The 19,956-nt window shown below is 62.2% G+C and overlaps 1 protein-coding gene across 4 annotated transcripts in view; it reads right to left on the bottom strand.

Annotated features, from left to right (window-relative positions):
• CFAP46 (cilia and flagella associated protein 46) overlaps nt 1-19,956 on the bottom strand; it is a 54,489-nt gene that overhangs the window by 16,432 nt on the left and 18,101 nt on the right. For 2 of the 4 annotated variants that reach the window (XM_066239845.1, XM_066239849.1), the window contains exons 19-38: nt 19,541-19,706; nt 18,640-18,789; nt 17,780-17,887; nt 17,095-17,261; nt 15,613-15,744; nt 15,208-15,370; nt 14,656-14,740; nt 14,333-14,471; nt 13,765-13,948; nt 12,344-12,503; nt 10,871-11,076; nt 10,111-10,248; nt 8,947-9,096; nt 6,506-6,654; nt 5,930-6,028; nt 5,230-5,347; nt 4,463-4,609; nt 2,180-2,380; nt 1,985-2,091; nt 662-838 (exon numbers count right to left, since the gene is read on the bottom strand). In XM_066239845.1, the coding sequence (XP_066095942.1) occupies nt 662-838; nt 1,985-2,091; nt 2,180-2,380; nt 4,463-4,609; nt 5,230-5,347; nt 5,930-6,028; nt 6,506-6,654; nt 8,947-9,096; nt 10,111-10,248; nt 10,871-11,076; nt 12,344-12,503; nt 13,765-13,948; nt 14,333-14,471; nt 14,656-14,740; nt 15,208-15,370; nt 15,613-15,744; nt 17,095-17,261; nt 17,780-17,887; nt 18,640-18,789; nt 19,541-19,706 (2,946 nt within the window). The remainder of the gene's footprint in view (nt 1-661; nt 839-1,984; nt 2,092-2,179; nt 2,381-4,462; nt 4,610-5,229; nt 5,348-5,929; nt 6,029-6,505; nt 6,655-8,946; nt 9,097-10,110; nt 10,249-10,870; nt 11,077-12,343; nt 12,504-13,764; nt 13,949-14,332; nt 14,472-14,655; nt 14,741-15,207; nt 15,371-15,612; nt 15,745-17,094; nt 17,262-17,779; nt 17,888-18,639; nt 18,790-19,540; nt 19,707-19,956) is intronic. The other 2 variants (XM_066239847.1, XM_066239846.1) reach the window with 2 other exon arrangements.

A 19,956-nucleotide genomic window follows, 5' to 3' on the forward strand; every position in this document is an offset into this window, starting at 1 on the left:
ATCCCACTCATAAACCCCCATGTGGTGCCCCCCCCAGGGGCCACAGCCCTGCAGTGCCAGCTGCTCCCGCCCCACGCCTCCTGGGATCTGCCCTCTGAACCTTCTCCATGACCACACACCACGTCTGTCACCGTGACAAGACTCAGAGACGTCCCGGGTGTGCCCAGGTCGCTTTCTCTCACCTCCCATGTGACCCGCGTGTGCTCCCCGAGGCTGCGTGTCACCGAGCACACAGGCACCCCTGGGCAGGGGGAGCATCACTAGGGCCACGTGAGGTGATGTGCACAAGCTTATGTGACATGTGTCTGCACGTGGGAGATGTGGCTGGATGATGTGCATGTGTGACCCGCGTGTGAACACTGGGGGGGTACAGGACCGTGAGGCACATCTGTCCGCAGGCGGGACCCCGAGGTAGCAGCACAGGAGCTAGGACACCGTGACGAGCCTTTCGTGAGGGACACCCCCAGTGGCTGCAGACCCCGTGCAGCATCCCCAGGGAGACGCAGACGGTCACAGAGCTGGGACCAGGATGAGGCCAATGGGGCCGATGGGGAGGAAAGTGGGCCATGAGGGGAGAGGCAGTGCAGAGGGGCAGGGAGGACTCAGCAGGGGCCTCCAGGGACAGGCCCCGCCCTGGCAGGACCACAGCAAGGCCATTCACCTGTGGACCTTCACCCGCTCCAGCTTCATGTCCATGCAGCACTCTCTGCGGCCGCAGCTGATGAACCTTCTCTCGGTTTCCATCAAGCACTCGTCCAGCATGTTCAGCAGAGACGGGAACTCAGAGGGTCTACTGTCGACCGCGTCCTGAGTGACTTGGACCCGGAGGCTCAGGCACCTGCAGAAGGCCCACGGCCCACAGGACATGACATCCACCGTCCCGCGGTTCTCAAAAACCAGAAATTGCATGGCCACACTCTTCAAACACAGCACAGAAAGCGACAGCCCCATCCCAGGCGTCCACCTGGAAACTCAAAATCACCTTCACGAATGACGGGCGGGCAGGGTCAGGCCCCGCGGAAGTGGCCCTGGTTCCTGCAAGGGGCCTGCAGGGCTGCCCGGGGTTTGGAGCTACGTTTGTTAGGACAGGAGGTGGGAGGCCCGTGGGACAAGTCACAGGCAGACTCAGGACAGGGAAGCGAGCACAGAGAGGGGAACTCAACAGAGGAGCAGCAGAAAGCAGAGAAACCCCAAATGAGGCAGAGCCCTGTCACTTCAGCCAAGGACACAGAAGCCGCTTCTTTGAAATGGTCCGAGGTCAGAGCAATGGGATTCCGCGGTCCTGACTTCACGGAGCAGATACGGCGAGGCCGTGAGCATCCACTCTGACTCAGCCCAAACCCAGAGGGGCCACCGGACAGGCAGCTCACAGACTCACCGAGTTGGAAGTGCTCAGTTGGGGAGACAGGGCGATGCTCTCCAGTTCTCTCACCCAACACTGGCCGCCGGCCCAGATGGGTGGAGAAGCCCTGGTCTGTCTCCCGTGGACAGACACGTGGCCAGTCAGGACACCGGTCAGGGCAGAGGAGTGGAAGATGGCTGAGCCCCTGACCCAGCTCAGCCCTGCAGAGGACGGGCGGGGGAGCCACCCCACCCCCCAATGGCCAGCACCAAGCCCAGCCAGGCGATGCTTGTCCCTTAACCAGGTGGGGCCCACAGGAAACCCATCTGCATGTGGTGGGAGGTGACAAGCAGCCCCTGAGAATCTGGGACGTGACGAGGCCTTTGCACTCTGGAAAGAAAACCCACTGAGCCCAGAGTCCTGAAGGGAGGCCGTTCTGCCTGCCCCATCCCGAGCAGACGGGACACACGCTCTAGAGAAGGTCTGAGGGGCACAGGGACACTGGAGAAGGCTGTGGCTACATGGCCCCCGTTATGTGATTCTCTGAACATCACAGGTTTGGAATATGGGAGAAATTAATAGATGGTAGGAAAAAAAACCATGGCTTTCACGGCAATGAGGAGCCTTTCTTACAAAAGTCACCTGGCTTCTAGGTCTGTGATCATGAACTCCAACACAGAGGCCCGGTTCGGTCTCTCTCTCTGGAGCACCTTGAAGGTCTCTATGAGCTTCTGCAGCAGCTGGCAGACCTGGGCCGTGGGGCTGGCATCAGTGGGGCCCCCCAGAGTCTCCCAGGACCCCCGCAGAGTCCCCCCAGAGCACGGGGCCTCTCCTCACCATCACTTCTTGCCCTTCCTTTTCCATAGACAGGATTGTGTCTGCCAGAGTCAGAGTGGACTGGTACCAGAACTCCTCGCCGCCACCTAGGCGCTGGGCACGCTCAATCATCTTCTTGGCTTGGCCACAGTTGTTTTCCTTGTGGGCCAGCTGGGCCAGGAGGTACAGGCACTTGGATTCTGCACATGGATCTCCCAGCTCCTGGAAAAGACAGACATATCTGGAGACAGGAGAGGGTGGGGGAGAGTGAGCGAGAGAGACAGAGACAGAGACAGAGACGGCGAGAAGGACAGGCAGGAGAGCCACAGCCCTGACCATGCCTGCGTCCATCCGTCTGTCCGCCCCTCCGTCCGTCCGTCCACTGGGCTCCTCTCCTACCTGAAGCAGCTCCACAAGGTAGGCCAAGGCCTGTGTGTGTGCTAAAATCCACCTGCGGGATTCTGGAAGGTGGTCAGAGCCCTGGGAAGCCCCTCACTTCAGCAGCGGCTCCTGCGCCCTCCCGCCCTCCGGGGACACTGCCCAAGGGCTGCCCCAAGGCCGAGGCCCCAGGCTGGAGCCTCCACCTTCTGTTCACTGCACCAGTTGGAGAGGTCTGGGGTGGGAGGGTGGGGTGGGGGCTTTGCTGGCCTTTGGACTCAGCCCCGGCAGGAGGACGCAGGGTCCTGAAGCAGGAAACACCCTGGGTGGCCGGGCCCAGAGACCAGCCAGCATGCAGCCAAAGAGGCTGCAGCAGGGAGGTCTGGTGGGCTCACACCTTTCGTACCAAGAGCAGGACCCCCGAGGGACCAGAGCACACAGGCTCAGGTGCAGCCACAGTGGAACAGTGGCCAGAGGGGGGAAGTAGGCTGGACACAGAAAAGAGGTAGGCATGGAGGCTGGGCACAGAAAACGGAGACAGCACTGGAACCTGGGTGCAGCTGGAGGGACAGGGACAGCTGGGTTGCTGTGGGGACACAGTGTGGGGGCAGGTGCAGCCGCTTCCCCAGGAGTACACGGAGACAGGGGCCGTCCCTACATACACCCAGGGAAGACGACCCCAATGCACTGGTCACCTGGGTCTCAGTGCTGAGCCTCGGAGAGGAGCCAAGGGGAGGGCAAAGCCCCAAACTCTCCAACGTGGTGTGGCTGGTTGGAGAGGCAGCTGAGGGGAAGATGCTGAGACTGCAACCAAGAGACGCCTGTGCACGCCTGTGCCCACCCCACCGAGAGCCACGCACGCCTGTGCCCACCGCCCGAGACCCGCGCACGCCTGTGCCCACCGCCCGAGACCCGCGCACGCCTGTGCCCACCGCCTGAGACCCGCGCACGCCCGTGCCCACTCCCCCGAGAGCCACGCCACGCACGCCCGTGCCCACCCCCCCAAGAGCCACGCACACCCGTGCCCACCGCCCGAGACCCGCGCACGCCCGTGCCCACTCCCCCGAGACCCGCGCACGCCCGTGCCCACCGCCCGAGACCCGCGCACGCCCGTGCCCACCGCCCGAGACCCGCGCACGCCCGTGCCCACCCCCCGAGACCCGCGCATGCCTGTGCCCACCGCCCGAGACCCGCGCACGCCTGTGCCCACCGCCTGAGACCCGCGCACGCCTGTGCCCATCCCCCGAGACCCGCGCACGCCTGTGCCCACCCCCCCGAGACCCGCGCACGCCTGTCCCTACCGCCTGAAACAAGGGTTTGTTGGTGCCACTGAGTATTTACACTTTTCTTAGGGACTTTTCTATGTTTGGATTCTTCAAAATAATTGACCCTCTGAGGGAACACATGCAGAATGTGGACGGAGACAGACCACCTGTGTGCAGCATGGGGGGCGGCGGAAGTTGAAGGAGGATGCACACAGGCTCCATTGTCCTGCCCCCCCCAGGGCGTCCATCCTCGCTGGAGACAGAGCCCAGGAGGAAAGCAATGGCCCAGCTGGGAAGTGTGACCCCAGAGAGGCCGCAGACACCGAGGCTGACCCTGAGGAGTGAGATCAGTCATGGTGGGGGCCTGGCACACCCTCTGCCTCTGCAGAAAGGAGCCCTGGGGTCACCTGCATTCCACACACCCTAGAGGCCTGTGAGGAAACAGAATGGGACCCTCCAGGGCAGCCATGGGAACAGGAACTTCAGCAAACTTGGTCAACGAGTTCCAGACGACAGAGGACAGAGGACATGGGGCCCCTTCTGTGGAGAGTTGATGTCTAAGAGGATCAAACACGCGCTCCAGACCCGGAAGAGTCCAGCCTCATGGCAGACAGGCCTGTCTCCCACGCTGTATGGCATGCAGCGTGCGGGTGTGGCCCACCTGGAAGGCCTGGCGGGCCTCGGCCAGGAGCAGCCGCGCAGGCTGGTGCCGGTCCATCTCCAGCAGAACTTCTGCCTTGAGCAGCCACAGCCGCGGGAAGGCTGTGCCGTCCAGGCCTCTCCCGGTCTCTCCGTCCATCTTCAGAATCTGCGACACACCGAGCTGGCGCTGCCCCTGACGTCCTGCCTGTGCCCACTGCCCACCGCCCACGGTCCTCCTGGGCTCCTCTCACCCAGAGCTGTCTCCTGGACCAGCCCTCCCCCCTCCCATGCTCCGTGCTGCGTGTCCCCCTCCCGGACCAGGTCACTGAACTCTCGTGCCTCAGCAAGACCACGAGGGACCCTCACCAGCCCTGGCGCCAGTCACACACCCCAGGGCCTTGCTGATCTTCCCACCAAGTCCCCATGGCTGGACTGCAGGGTCACAGCAGAGCCCGAGTGTGCTCTCTGGTGGGGACAAGGGCTCTCTGACTTCAGAGCACAGTGGCCAGGGTGCTGCTTCCCTAACGGGCAAGCCCACAGTGGGGCCGCCACAGGGGAGCAGGGTTCAGACTGCAGCGGCTCTCGGGCCCCTCAGTCCCCCAGCTGCTTCTCTGAATCCCGAATCGCTGCTCAGCCCTGGTGGCCCTTGCCAGGGCCCACAGAGGGGCCACATGGGACTGGTCCTGGAGAGCCCAGGACGCCACACAGAGCTTCCAGCGCAGCGAGTGAGAAAGCCCTGGGTCGCCCGGCCGAGGGAAAGCAGAGGCTTCCTGGGGAGTGAGGTACCTGGTCCCTCGCCACAGGCGGCTGCGTGGTGGCCACGGACTCACTCAGCGTGGGCTGGCTCTCCTCCAACACCGGCTCCCGGTTTTTCTCCTTTTTCACAGCAATCTCCTTCCTGTAGCTAATGGGAGCAACACGGCCACAGGCTCAAGAAATCTCAGACGTGTCCGGTCTCTCGGCCATCCACAAACCACGAGTCAAAACCACTGTAGGAGGCCGCTGTCCCCTCACACGTTTCTGTGACTTAGCAGCAGGTAGGGTCCCACACCCACGCTCCGCCATCCCCTCCCAACTCCTGACCTGGACTCGGGCCCAGACAGGGGCCCTGCCCTCGACCTGGGGAAGGCCAAGGCTCCCTGCAGGTCAGCACGCCCGCCTCCCCCATTCACCGCCCCACCTGAACCCCCAAAGCCCTCATTCCTCTGTCTCCCCCAGCATAGCCACAGCCCGGGAGTTGCCCGCACACAAGAGGTCCGGCACCCAGCATGGCCACCCAGATCCTGACTCCCCAAGCACCGCGCCCTTGGGCCCACCCAACACCTGCTGTGCGGCTGTGCTGAGAGCCGGGACCTGGGGCAGGGAGGGGACACGGCCCGGCCCCACTGACCACAATGCTCCTTCTTCCCGGCGAGCCCGACCTCTGCTCTGAGTCGGCTCAGACTGGGCAGCAGGTGGAAGCCCCCGCGCGTGCCGCTGACCGCACCTTGCCTGCTCCGCGTCCCCGAGGTAGGCCGGCCCCACCGCGTCCTCGTGGGAGGCAGCTGCTTCTCTCAGCTTCAGATTGGAGCAGAGCAGGGCAAGCCTGGGGGTGACAGGGCACGGGCTGTGACTGTGCCTCGGGCCCGGGGACGACCGGGAGCCAAGGAAGAAATGTGTGATTCGATGATATTTTCAGTAACTTTTCAAGTGAAGCAAAATTACCAGGGAAATTGAACAGGTGGCTCTATCCACCTTCAGGTAGAAAAACTATATATTTGACTCAACACAGGTTCACAGTCTCAGGGGCACCTTCTGAGGTCAAGACAAGGCACAGTGGGCAGAGCCTGACCACCTGTCACCTCACGCTGTGCTTTCATTCTTGTGAAAAACAACCTTTACAGAGTCTATGGGAGCGGACCTGGTGTGCAACGTGCTGACTCGACATCGGTGTCCCTCCTGGTGGGGCCACTTCATTGTCACACGGCCCTGCACGTGTCACAACATGACACGTCACTGTGTCATGTTGCTATGTGTTTTGAAAAGATCGGAAGCCTCCGGAAAAGAAGACAGGAGTACTGACCGAAGGTGGTAGAGATCACCGAGGCTCTTGCTATCCACCACGCAGGTCGAAATTAGGACACTCAACTGTAGGACCAGGATCGTGAGCTCGTGAAGGAACATCTTCTGCAGGGCCGTGACCAGCTGGTCCAGAAAATAGAGCGTGTAGGTCTGCAAAATGCACAGCGAGCGTGAGAGGTCGAGGGAAGGAAGGCCGGACCAGCAGCGCAGGTGGTCTCTCCTGGAGCCCAGTGCCCGCTGCCTGGCCGCAGCAGGTGCTGCTGGAGCGTGTGGAGCGGGTGCGGCCCCCTCCCGCCCCTCACCTGGTCCTGTGCAGGGACCTGCAGTCCGCGGCACTCAGGCAGAGAGGATTCTCACGATGAACAATCCACTGAGGAACGAACTGACTCACTGTAGTGTGTCTGTCTCATTTTTCCAGTAAAAACTACCCACCCATTGAAAACAGAATGTCTTTCTGCACCCACACAACACCTCTTACAATGTTGCACAAAATTTGATAAAAATAATTATCCGAGGGCAATGAGAAAAGCTGACAAACGATGTTAAAGGTCTGTTGAGACGCAGCGAGAATGCTCAGCCGCGGCACTCAGAGCGCCAAGGACACCGAGGAGACGGGCGCCACTGCCTGGACACGGGCGTCTGTCACGGCCGGGCTGTCTGCTGGCCAAGCAGTGGCTGAGAAGCCGAATGTGCTTCTGACCACATCTGAGCAGTGGCTCCACGGCCCAAGCCCTCAGGGGCAGCCTGCCAGGGCCGCTGGCCCTGAGGCACCCAGAGCTGAAAAAGGACGTCACGCCAACACTTTAAACTTCATGGTAAGTGGGATCTCTGAGGGCAGCACGGCCCCGACATCGTCCCAAGAGCAGAAATACCGAGGACATCTGTAACTACTGACCTGACTGGATCTGTCACTTTAAGTCCCACAAACAGAGGATCCAGGCCCAGAGGCCCACCAGGAAATTAGAAATAACTAACCTTATACAAATTCTATTCAGGAATAGGGAAAAAAGGGGAGACCATTTCCAGTGGACTAAAAAGTTATGTGACACTGTGACACAACAAGGACCGCACGTTTGGTTTTCAGCCGCATTTCCAGCACGGAGCTCCTAAAACCCTTGGAATCTTGTCATTTGGAAGCCCCTCCCCCCACACTTGAGTTCAGGCCCACGAGGTGACCGCTGGCAGCCCCCAGGGAGCCTCAGGACGAGACTGGTGGCCAGAGGGACTGAACAGGGGATGAGATGGACGGAGCTACCAGCCCCACCCCGACGTCAGAGGCTGTGCCTACAGGATGAACCCCCATAAAAACCCTCAACAAAGGGGGTCGAAGAGCTTCCACTTCGTGAACAACAACTCCACAGGGACAGAAGCTCCATGCTGGGGACCCTTCCAGACCTCGCCCCACCGCCCTCCGCACCTGGCTGTCCACCACTTGCCTCACACGCACATAAACAAATGGCTAAAATTCTGCAGCACACGGGTTGAAAATTGCTTTGTGACATCCGTTATACTACACCAGTGATCTAGCAAGTGAAGCGTTTCCCTGAGATCTGGGAGACTCGCTAGCAAGTTAAGGAATCTGAGGAGGGTCGTGGGCATTCCTGATTGGTAGTGAACGCAGACAGAAGTGCCGGTGGCCTGGGGACCCGATACTCATGACAAGCGTCTGACGGGGGTCAGTCTTGAGGGGCTGAGCCTTTAACCTGTGGGGCCTGCACTGCGTCCGGTCATTAGTGACAGGACTGAGTTAGACTGTAGGATGCCCCACCCACTGTCTGCTGAGAACTGGGACCTGGGGGTTGGTACAGAACTCTACACATCTGTGTCAGAAGAGTCAAAAGGAGAAAACAGTTTAGAATCAGCAACTTTTTACCAAATCCTGACAAGTACCCAGTGTGAAAGGAAGAGTACACATCAGTCTTGCTCACAAACACAGAAATCTCAGTCACAACACCCAAAACAGCACATTCGCCAACGGAATCCGATGACACATAAAAGGAATAATCCACCTCAACCAAAGTTGACTTCCGTCTGATAACCATTCGGGGGGAGGGGGGAACAATGTAATTTAACGGAAAAGAAAAAATTATGACTTAAATTATTTGATAAAGACTACACCACTCTGATTAGAACTGCCAGTGAACAGAAGTCAGGGGCTTCCTTAACCAAGAGTACACGCCCATGAGACGCTCCAGGGACGTCTGTGCTCAGCAGTGGGCACCAGCGCCCACTAGGACGGAGCGAGGAAAGGACCCGTGCTGGCAGGTGTCCGTCCTTCATGCCAGCAGGGTAGGCGAGAACGAACAGAACCCAGGAACTATGAGAAATTAGGAAATTAAAAGTCCTTTGCAGAGGAAATGGCCGTGCACATGCTGGCTGAGCCATGCACGAGCCAGGCAGCTGTGACAGCCCGCACCAGCCCGGAGCCTTCTGTGAACTCACCGGCCTCTGGATACTGGACACATTGACAGTGAAGTCGCTCCTGTCCTGTGTGAACAAGGCTGTCACCTCCTCTGGGCAGAAATAGAAAGCCCACGCCTCCATGCTCCCTGGGACCTCGACCAGCTCTCTGCTGGGCGCTGGGGTCTGGCCCTGTGAGGCAGGAGGGCGGGGTCTGCAGGCGGCCCACTGCGCAGATGGGTCAGCACACAGGAGGCGGCACAGCACCCGCCCCGGGATCCAGCCCCCGAGCATGCCAACCCAAGACTCGTCCACATTCTCGCCCAAAACTTGGCCCTGGCCGGCTGGCTCAGCGGTAGAGCGTCGGCCTGGCGTGCGGGGGACTAGGGTTCGATTCCTGGCCAGGGCACACAGGAGAAGCGCCCATCTGCTTCTCCACCCCTCCCCCTCTCCTTCCTCTCTGTCTCTCTCTTCCCCTCCCGCAGCCAAGGCTCCATTGGAGCAAAGATGGCCCGGGCGCTGGGGATGGCTCCTTGGCCTCTGCCCCAGGCGCTAGAGTGGCTCTGGTCGCGGCAGAGCGTCGCCCCTGGTGGGCGTGCAGGGTGGATCCCAGTTGGGCGCATGCGGGAGTCTGTCTGACTGTCTCTCCCCGTTTCCAGCTTCAGAAAAATACAAAAAAAAAAAAAAAATACAAAACTTGATGTACGCTTTCTGCCCCTTGCACCACCGAGATCACAGGGGGACCCCAGGCCACGGTCCCCGCACCACACGCAAGTCCACGCTCAGTAAATGCTGGGCGCCTGAGTACAGGCGACCGTCCAGCTCTGCGGGGCGCGGACAGGACAGCTGGCAGACGGGTGGCAGCTGCATGGCCATGTGGACATGCAGACACTCGGGTGGAAGGTCAGGTTCAGGACGGGCCCCGGGGGACGGGATCGCTGTGGCAGGGAGCTGCCCCTCCCGCCCTCACACGGGGACCACTGTGCTGGGTGAGGCAGGGCTTGAGCAGCGACCCGCTCTCGTGTGGGATGACCCCCAGGGAGAAGCTCGACATTCCCACCACCTGTGACCCTCCTGGCACCCCTGAGACAGATCACTGCTCCCACTCTGGGCACAGACCAGCTGGTCAGGCCCACAGCCTGGGGGCCGTGTGGCGTCCACACCCCTCACCCTCGTGGTCTGCCGGTGCCCCAGGGGAAGCGTTACCTGCTTCGGATCTTTGCTCTTCTCTCGGTCCTTCTCCTTGATCTTCTCCTTCTCCTTTTTAGGCAACAACAACAACGAGCTCCCTGCTGCAGTAATTCTACTTTCTGAAACTGACCTTCCTGCTGTTAACAAAGAAACCTGGGAAAAGGAAATAAAAATTTGCAACATTAAGAACAGACACGAGTCCCCACCTTCCTCCCAGACTCTCAGACCCCGGGGGCGTCCGGTGGTCCTGAGGCTCAGAGTGGCAGCCGTGTCCACTCCTCTGCTGTGGCCACGCTGGTGGCTGGTCAAGCAGAGGTGGTGACGGTGTCCCTGGGCCTCCTCTGCACAGAGGACTCCACCTTCACCCTGGCCCAGCAGGGATACGGGGTGAGGGGTCCTCGAGGGCAGCTGCACAGTGACTGTCCTGTCCCTAATCAACAAGGCACCGGAGTCTCGGCCAGTGGACCTCCTAGAGGGTCGTACAGAACATTGGGGGAAGGGAGTCCTTTCCGTTCTTCCTGCAGCCAAGGGGCAATGGGGGGGCAGACATGCACTCAGACCTCAGGCTGGTGCTGACAGATGTGGTCCTGCTGCCCACTGGGGGCCCAAGGACAAGAGGCCACCGAGAGCTGCCAGGAAGGGGGAGAAAGGAGGTGGTGGGCAGGGGGCAGTGAGAGCCAGGGAGGGGACGAGGTGGGGGGGCAGGACTGCCGATGGCCGGGAAGACACAGGCTTTGGTGACTGTCCACTCCACGCACGAGCAAGCGTGGCTCACCTGCCAGATGCGCCTGATGCAGGCGTAGGCCAGGAGGCAGAAGTCTTGGTGGCCGGCCGCGCTGGGGGACACCACCAGGGCCAGCAGGACGTAGGCGCGGGCCAGGGCTTCCAACTGCCTCACGTTGCACAGCTTGTCCAGGGAGCTGGTTCTCGCCTCCTCAGGGCTGGGACTGTCAGGGGCTGCCTGCGAAAGCGAGTGCTCCCCTGTGGACAGGAAGCCCCCACAGTGGGTGTGACTCCATCCACGGCTCAGCCACTCCCTCTCTGTCCTCCTCCCAGGCCCATCCGTTCAGTGCCCACCACACCCCTGTCCAGGGGCTGATTCCTCCTGCAGATGGGGCGCTACCCATGCAGGGTCCACAGCTTCTGCCCCGGGGGGCAGACCACATGGCCTGACTGCTGGGGTGCCGCAGCAACTGCTGGGCTGCGAGGAGACGCCCACCCTTGCCCAGGAAGGGGTGTGGCTGCTTGCATCTGTGGCTCTGGGGTCACGTTGAGGGCTGGGAGCGATGCAACTGCCCCTCCCTGTCACCCTAGTTGGCCTGAGCTCGCCCAGACCAGACTGGGGGTGGGCTGCTGGGCGGCTAGTGGGCAAGTCCAGGTGTCTCTGGTGCCTGTGGACAGGTGTCGCCCCTTCCTGGGCCTGGATCTGCAGGCCAGGACAAGGCTGCACGGGAGCCGGCCCAGGCCACAGCTCGGGCCTGCGAGGCCGTTTCCCCTTCTGCCGTGAGAGCCTCCTGCAGGGGCAGGACCAGGGCTGGACAGGAGCCGGGGCCAAAAGTCCTCCCAGGCCGCCTGGCGTGGGCAGCGCCTGCATGTTTAGGTCACTGGCTCCCACATCACTTCCTTCCGGCAGATTGCTCGTGGGGGCCCTGGGTACCCTCTCCCCTGCCCTTGGCCTGCTGACCTCAGGAGCTCAGGGCCAGCCGCCAGGGTGGGGAGACCCTGACCACCCCCCCAGTGCCCGCTGAGCTCTGGAAACGAGGGGCCTCCCAGCCCTGTCTCCTCTCCCACCTGATGGACGCCTGGCCCTCCACGCTCCCCCAGGGCAGGCCTGAGCTTGGGGTCACCTCTCAGAGCCCCACCCGCCCTCAGGGGCCACTCTCCCACAGGAAGGCGACTGGCTTCCCCTAACATGCGGCAACTCCAGGACGGTCCTTGGCCCGCTGCCCGCCACCCCTCAGGGAGCACCCCGTCCAGGGCCTCGGCCAGACCAGCTGCATGGAGCCCCACAGTTTTTAAACTTCCCCAAGGCTGCGGCGACAGGGGGCTACCCGCTCACCAGCCTGGCTCAGCAAACCCACCAGGCTCTCCGTGCCCCACACCCTGTCACTGTTGAGCAGCCCAGGGGGCACCAGGGCCGTGAGGATGTGCCCCCTGCTTGTCGAAATGCCTGCTCTGTGAACCAGAGCGGACGGCTGACAGGCCTCTGTCCCCAGGAGCTATGGGCACTCTGGCCGCTTGGCCTCACCTGCCGGCTCAGGTGTGTCCTTGGCAGGCTTCATCCCCAGCAGGATGTCGATGGCCCAGTTCAGGTGGAAGACCACGTCGTCCACAGGAAACTGCTGGTGATACAGCCACTCGCTGAATTCCATGATGTAATCGACCTTCTGCCACTCGCTCTCCGGCTTCTTTTGGGGGGGGGGGGGCAGAAGAGACAGTGAGGCTGCACACGGCTCGCTCCGCACCCGAGACCCAGCTGGACACGCCGTCGGCGACTCAGAGCGCATGCCGTCCGTGTGTCAGTGCTGCTGTGACATTCCCACAACACAGCGGCCCGACGCGTCTCTCAGACGTGTCCCTGTGGCTATGTGGACTGTGACAGGCGTCCACAGCAGCACTGTCCACAGCGGCTGAAACGTGAATGAAACAAGGGCCCATCAGCAGACCGCCTCTGCCCACACGGTGGGGGCTGCTCGGCCATGAAAGGAAGTGAAGAAGGACCCGCTGCAGCACGGAGCGTGGACCCTCGCGCTGAGTGACCGCAGTCTGTCACGGGACCTGTCCCGTCAGACCCCGCCTGTGAGAAGCATCCAGAACACACAACTGCACGGGCTCAGGAAGCAGACTGCTGGGTCCCTGAGGGGGACTCGGCGTGGGGCGGGAGTGGGTGTAAAGGTCCTGGTGTTTTAGGGGTGGTGGAATGTCCTAAAATGGGTTGTGGTGCTGGCTGTATAACCCTGTGAATTTAATAAAACATACCCTGCACCCCTAAGAAAACAACAGCAGAAAGGGACTTGGGGTCGGCAGAGACAGAGCACCTCTCCCCAGAGTGGGCCCTGCTGCTCTCTCCAGAGGAGGGGGTCCACACTGCCTGGTCCCAGAGAATCCGCCAGGCTGCCACCCGGGGAGGATTTGGCCTCAGGTTCCAGGAGCAAGCACAGGAGCGCCCCCAGCCCCTCGTGGGGGACCCAGGCCTCTGCACCGACCATGTGACATTGACTTCCAAGCCAATGGCAGAGCCCGTGCTTGGACCCTGAGCATCCTGACCCGCCCCAGCCCTGGCCCCAGGAGCACCCAGCCCGTCCCGTGGGCTCTGCTCCACGAGTGAGAAGCGTTCTGCACAGCAGAGACCCCCACCCCCCACCCCCGCCCACGCATGTGTGCGGTGCTAGCCTTGGGACACCTTCAAGCCCCCCAGTCAGGGCCGTCTTACCCTGAGGCAAGTGCCACAAGCTCCTCCCCCAAGGGCATCCAGAGGACGTTCATTCTCTCAGATCTTGAACCAGAGGCCGCAGAGCCCGCCCCTCCACAGCCCAGTGGGGCCTCAGCTCCACCCTTGTCCCCATGCAGCGCACCCTGTCCCTCCACGTTGGAACAGGTGCCTGGGGACAGGGGACCACCTGCTGTCCTTGCCACGCCTGCAGAGAAAAAGGTGACTGTGGGGCACACCTGCAGGGCTTGGATGGCGTTGTGGTGGCAGGTCAGCTGTCCATGGATGCTCTTCGAGTTCAGGGCCAGGCGGTGCCACATGTGCGCCAGGTAGTCCTCGCTCTCGTCTTTGAACTTCTGCATTTCCATCGTGAAATTCTGGCCAAGTCTGGCCTTCACGATGACCATGTGCTTGAAAATCAGGCTAAAGAAAAGTGGGAGGGAAATGAATTTTTGAGTCAAATGACAAAGATTTAAGGGTGCATAATTCCCCCAAAACTCAAGTATCTGTCCATGTTACTACTTACAAACACAAACACAGTGGAACCTGAGTGACCTGGGCTTTTGTGTTGTGGACTATTTTTAGCATTTATTTCTTCTTATTTATACGTGTGCACTGTGTTGTGCACCCCGCCCTCTTGTGGGGCGTCTCTGTGAGGAGGAGCCTTCAGAAATGGGGCGGGGGTGGGGGAAGGCCCTGATAGGTGAGCATGAGAAGGCACTAGGGGTGGCAGGTGGGGTCAGGAGGGGGCCCGGGGTCAGGAGGGGGTCCCTGGGCTGGGGTTGGGAGGGACCCAGGCGCACTCACAGGCGGTGGGCCGTCCGGGGCAGCAGCTGCACAGCCTCATCCAGCACCTTGAGGCCACCCTCCCAGTCATCCTGGTCGGCATGGCAGTGGAACAGTGCCCCGTAGAGCGCGGCACGCAGTGACAGGTCGTCCTCGGCCTCTGTGGGAACAGGGCTGGGGCTGCAGGGACAGTGCTGGGACAGTGCGCCCCGGCCACCGTCCCCTGGGGACCACGGCACAGGGTCCCTGCAGGGCCGGAAGTGCCACGTGGAGCGGAGCACGGCAGGCCTGTCCTGGCCCAGGGCCTGGGTGGCTACAGCGGCACACTGTGAGTGGCCACGAACCTGGCAGGAAAGGGCCTTCAGGGGCCCCACCGCCCTGGAAATCCGCCGTCGGCCACTGGTGCAGCAGCTGCACCCCACCTTGGACCTGCGGCGGGAACAAGAGTGGGCGCGCTCAGGAGCCACGGTTTACTCGTCTGCACTCCGTGTTTCATTTGGCTTGGCACTGCTTCACAGAAATCGCAGCGAATTTCTAAAGTACTGCATTCTTTTCACCCAGGGGAAAGGATGAGTAGCATGAGGTCAGCCCTGCCGGGCCGCCCACGTGGGCAGCTTCTGTGGTTTTCCTCGGCTGATTCCAGGGTCCTGTCCACCCCTCCCCACCCCTCTCCCACTGGAGCTTTCCAGGGAGGGGTCAGGGTTTTCTTGGAGGGGAGGGCTCAAGGGCAATAGGGGAAGCAGGTCAGAGCTGCACGCTGAGCTTGCTGGCAGCCGCCCCACTCTGCAGACATGGTGTCCACCCCTGTGTCTGTCTTTCCTTGGGAACCCCGCGCTCCCTTTCTGAAGACAGAGCCTGAGAGGCGGCCAGTCGGCCCGGAAGCCGGCCCTGGGCACCTGCTTCTCGGCCTCCGTCCGGTTGATGATGGTCACGATCCTCTGGATGGTGCCCTTGGACTTCTTTCTGTGGGCCATGGAGGACAGCAGGGGGAGCTGGGCGTTCCAGTAGTGCCGCGCGGCCAGCATCACCAGGGCGCTGCTGTGCGCCACGCCCCCGAACCTGGAAGGGAGGTCCTGACCTAGTGAGTCGCAGACAGCTGCACGCACTGACGCTCCTGGGTCCGCCAAGGGTCTCGCCCCGAGCCTCTCCGCCCAGCTCCGCAGGACGTGCCCCAGGCCCCCCTGCTGCCCCCTCCCCCGCATCAGGTTCCTCCTCTCGGGCACTGAGCAGCCACGGTCCCCACACGGGACACGCACCGCAGACACGCGACACACTCTCCCCCAGCATGGCCCGGGGCGCACCTCGCGCTCTCGAAGAAGGCCTTGGCAGCCGTCAGCCGCAGCTGCTTCCGCCCCGTCAGGTTCCCCATGATGCTCCGGCCCTGCGTGCAGGCGGCCACACTCAGCATCTCTGCCACGAGCCGGGCCTGGACCCTGCAGACAGGGACAGCCAGCCAGTGGGGGGCAGCCTGGGCCCAGGACGCCCAGAGCGGCCTCCCAAAGGCCTCAAACAGAACTAATGGGCAAGTGCTGTTGGCGCAGAGCCACACAACAGCCCCCGCTTGTGTCCAGTGACCAACTGTCGGGTCGGCATAGTGCCCAGGGACAGAATGGCCTCTCCGGGACCCGCATGGGCAGGGCAGTCCTGAGCAGCTCCCACTCAGCAACCCCTGCTGCCCCGACGTTCACTAGTCCAGCCAGCTGCACTGGGCATACTCTGGGGCACTGTCCACTGCCCAGAGCTGGATAGGCCATTGCCCGCAACTCAGCTCAGGATGCAAACCTCACCTTGAGAGAACCACGCTGGTCCTGGGCACGCTCCCTGCGTGGGCCCAGAGAGCTGCCTGCAGGAGTGGACAGGAGCACCAGGGACACTGCTGCCCCTCGGCCTGCATCACCTGATCCCTGCTCTGGAGGTAAACCCCAGGCCGGCCGGCCCTCTCCAGGAGCAAGAGTGTGGCCCTGCCTGGGCACCAGCTTCCCAGATGCTGATCTTTGCACAGACACTGGGGACAGCACGGAACACACCGAGGCCAGCCTCGCTCATGTCGCCTGCAGACCCCTCCCCCCCACCGACTCCACCGGCTTCACTCTTCAGAGTCGGGGGGGGGGGGCACCCAGCCCTACGGCTATAGCTGTGTGCAGGCCTCCTTCCTGCTTCTTGAGTTCCGCAGCACGGCTACCACATGCACACGCATATAGGATGTCTGCTTTATCGTTATTTGAGAAGCACCTCTCCGTGGCAGACACGCCGCATGGGGCCCAGCCCCGCCACCCACGCTGTGTCCTGGGTCACAGAGCCTACCTTTCACCCGATCCCTGAAAACAGCTTCCGGTCGGGCCTTGGTTGTGTGTTCCGTGGGACACACATGGCATTTAACCAGTGTGCAGTCTGCTCATGCCAGCCCACACGTGAGTGTGGTGCTGACGCCTCCTCTCCCTGCCCCCCAGGCCCTTCCCCTCCTGCACGATCTCCCCCTTTTACCTCTTCTGTGGGGGTTTCAGTTACACCTCCTTATTTGTTCCTAGTGTTGCTCTAGGGGTCACAGTGCGCCCTCACCAGATCACGGGCCGCCGTGGATTGGTTCGCAGGTGAGTGGGGACCTGGCAGGTGCTGGCGCTCCCCCCCCCCGTGACCGTGACCTCTGTCATCACAGTCACTGCGTGGGGCCTGCACACAGGAGTGTGGTCACGACATTCTCCGTGTCCCTTCTGATCCTGGGGGAGATGGGGACGGCCGCATTTCCGGGACACCGGGAGTCAGGTGCCAGGGAGGCTACTTACGCACTGCACGTCCTCAGGTGCCTAGTGCCCATCTGGAGGGCCTTCTGCGAGCACGCCATGGCAACCTCATGGTCGTGGGCTGTGTAGGCAAAGTGGCTCAGGCGCGTCAGGGTCTGCAGCTCGACCAAGGAGTCCGCCCAGTTGCACTCGGAGGCCATCTTCAGCAGCTGCGCGGCGGGCGGAGGGGGCACTCAGGGTGGGAGTTCCGACTCCTCAGCCTGCAGTGCTGGGCACCATAGGCTGGTGGCCAACTGCATTTGCTGAAGCCCTAACTGTCGCAGTGGGTTACCGAGTTACGTTCTTCTAGGCAGACCTGGACAGTAGTGGACCATCCCTGTGGCAACCACCACCAAGGCTGGGTTACAGCGTCGGTAGTCGTAAACCAAACCCCAGGCCTGGACTCAGGGTCAGCTGCTGGGGACAGAGCGCAGTGCCCACGTGGGGCCTGTACAGAGCCATGGAGGAAGCTGCCCTGTGAGACTAAACTCGTGCCCTGAGGGGACAGCAGGTGTGCCGAGGGCACGGGTCACTAGGGCGGCCGGGTTCCGGTTCTGACCACCTCGGGCAACGCCCTCTGATCCCACCTCTGCCTCTGAGCATCAGGATTTGCACAAGTGGCTGCAGGTTGGGGAACTGTCTGGGCACAGCCCCTGGGATGCCAACCAGGACACATGGTGACACCCACCTGGGCCAAGGGGGGCACGGTGAAGTCCATGAGGCCCAGCCCGTTGCAGGAGTACATCTCCAGGGCAACGAGGATCCTGGTCACAGAGCTGACGCCATCATTGGTGCTCTGGTGGGAGGAAGCACAGCGTCTGAGTCCACGGTCGGGGGGGGGGGGGGAGGAGTCTGGGGCACTTGGCACTTGAACCCTGTGAAATACCAGCTCCTTGGCAATAATTGGAACTGTTTGTATAAAAGTCTGTCTCCACGTGACCTTCTCACGCCATCAAGAGGCAGGATGCTGTGCAGAGTGGTGGGCTGAGCCGGCCATGGGAGGAGGACTGGTGGCCTGCACAGCAGCAGACGGCCCAGCTCCTGCCCCACCCTTCCTCCTAGTCCGCGCATATGCCCGCCCACACTGACTCTCCGGTCTCCCTTTCCACCTGTGCCAGCATGTCCTGGCTCCATCAGCAGTGCCCTGGGAGTCTCCTGGTGGTCTCCCTCTGTGGCCACTCAGCCCCTTTCCTCTCCCCTCCCCTCCCCTCCCCTTCTCTCCAGCCCCCTCTGGCTCCCCCAGCCCCCACTCCCACAGCCTTGTGTCCACAGCTCAGGGTCCTTGGTACCCTGCCAAGGAAGGCCACCCTCTGACTTGAGTGCACCTCTAGATAAGGCCACAACGAGTGCCACCGCAATAAGGTGGACGGCATCCCCAGAGGCCCAATGGCTTGGTGGACATTTAGCAGAGTGGCCAATGGGCTGGAGAAAGAGGGGACGCTGTGGCCTGGGCAGGCAGAGGGCCGGGGCGGTGACCCCCCCTGGGAACAGCACTCTGGGGGGGTGCACCCAGGCAGGAGAGGGGCGGCCCCGGGGAGGGCGGCCCACCTGCTCCTCCGGGCCCAGGCGTGGCCCGATCTGCTGCTGCAGCAGCTGCTTGGCCTTCACCCAGGTGGCGATGAGCTGCTGCCGCGCGGCGATGGGCATGGCCTCCTCGGGCAGCGCCCCGTTGGTCAGGTTCAGGGCAAACTCACAGACCTGAATCAGAGGTGTCCTTGGTCATTAAACCTCCATTCTAAACAGAGGAGCCTGAGCCAAGACCCACATCACGAGCCGTAACAGGCCCCGGCTCTTGGTCCAGACCGCGGCGGCGCCTGAAACACGCACCAGGCCTGGGCCCATCCTGGAGCGCCAGGCACGGAGGTCACGGCAAGTGGCACCCCCTCCTACACCCCTCGGGCACACGGGCAGCACAGGGCCAGCAGCGGCACGGGGGCTCCGCACGGACTTTCCCTCCCAGGCACCTGCCAGGCCCCCACCTGGCACTGCCCGGGCCGGATCACTGCCGGTTCTGGCCGCTCCCTCAACCGCGGGGCAGCTCGCTGAGACTCTGCTGCTTCCGAGATGGGAGGGATGATCAAACGCCCTCCACACCCACCAGGGCCTGGCCTTCCCTCCCTTCCAGGGATTACATGGCGAGGTCCCCCTGGGCCAGGAAGCAACTAGGAAGTGGACCTCATGGGCTACGTTGCTGCCCACACATGGTCTGTGCCTTCCAGCTCCCTTCCCCTCGTCTCCTCGGTCTGGAGCCTCCAGCAGAGTGCTGGCCCAGCCCTGCAGGGGCGTCCACTCCCTGATACTCCTCCTTGTTTCTAGAGAAACGTGCGCCCCCACACACACACACACAGCCCCTTTCCTGGCAGGTGGACAGGCTGCCAAGGTCACCTCTGCTCCTGTCCCCACCCGTGACCACGACCGTGACCGCGACTGTGCCCAAGGTGGGCTGTACCTCCACCGCGGCTCTGACATCAGAGGCGGCTCCCGCGTCCAGGGGTGGGTGAGAGAGGTTTGGCCGCATGGGCTTCCTAGGTTTTTCCGGCACCTGGGTTGAAATCCAGCTGATAATTAGGCCTCGAGCCAATGTGTTGCAGAGTGTGCCCAGCATGATGAAGTCGCTGGAATAAGAGTCAGCGGGTCAGTGCTGGCTCAAGGGCGAGGCCCCAGAGTCCACACAGTTGCTCCCTGGGTCCCCATGTTCTGGGTCAAAACAGAAAGGAACCCGCCCACTGTCTGGTTCTGTGAGCTGTGCTCAGGCCCCGCAGGAGGAAGCGGGCCGTGACTACCTGCGTTTGTGATGCTCTGTCCCCTGACCCAGGTGCCCTCACACTGAGAGGTGGACACCCGGGCAGTGCACTGGGCAGAAGG

This window comes from Saccopteryx bilineata, chromosome 7, assembly GCF_036850765.1.
Source record: "Saccopteryx bilineata isolate mSacBil1 chromosome 7, mSacBil1_pri_phased_curated, whole genome shotgun sequence".
Taxonomy (NCBI): domain Eukaryota; kingdom Metazoa; phylum Chordata; class Mammalia; order Chiroptera; family Emballonuridae; genus Saccopteryx; species Saccopteryx bilineata.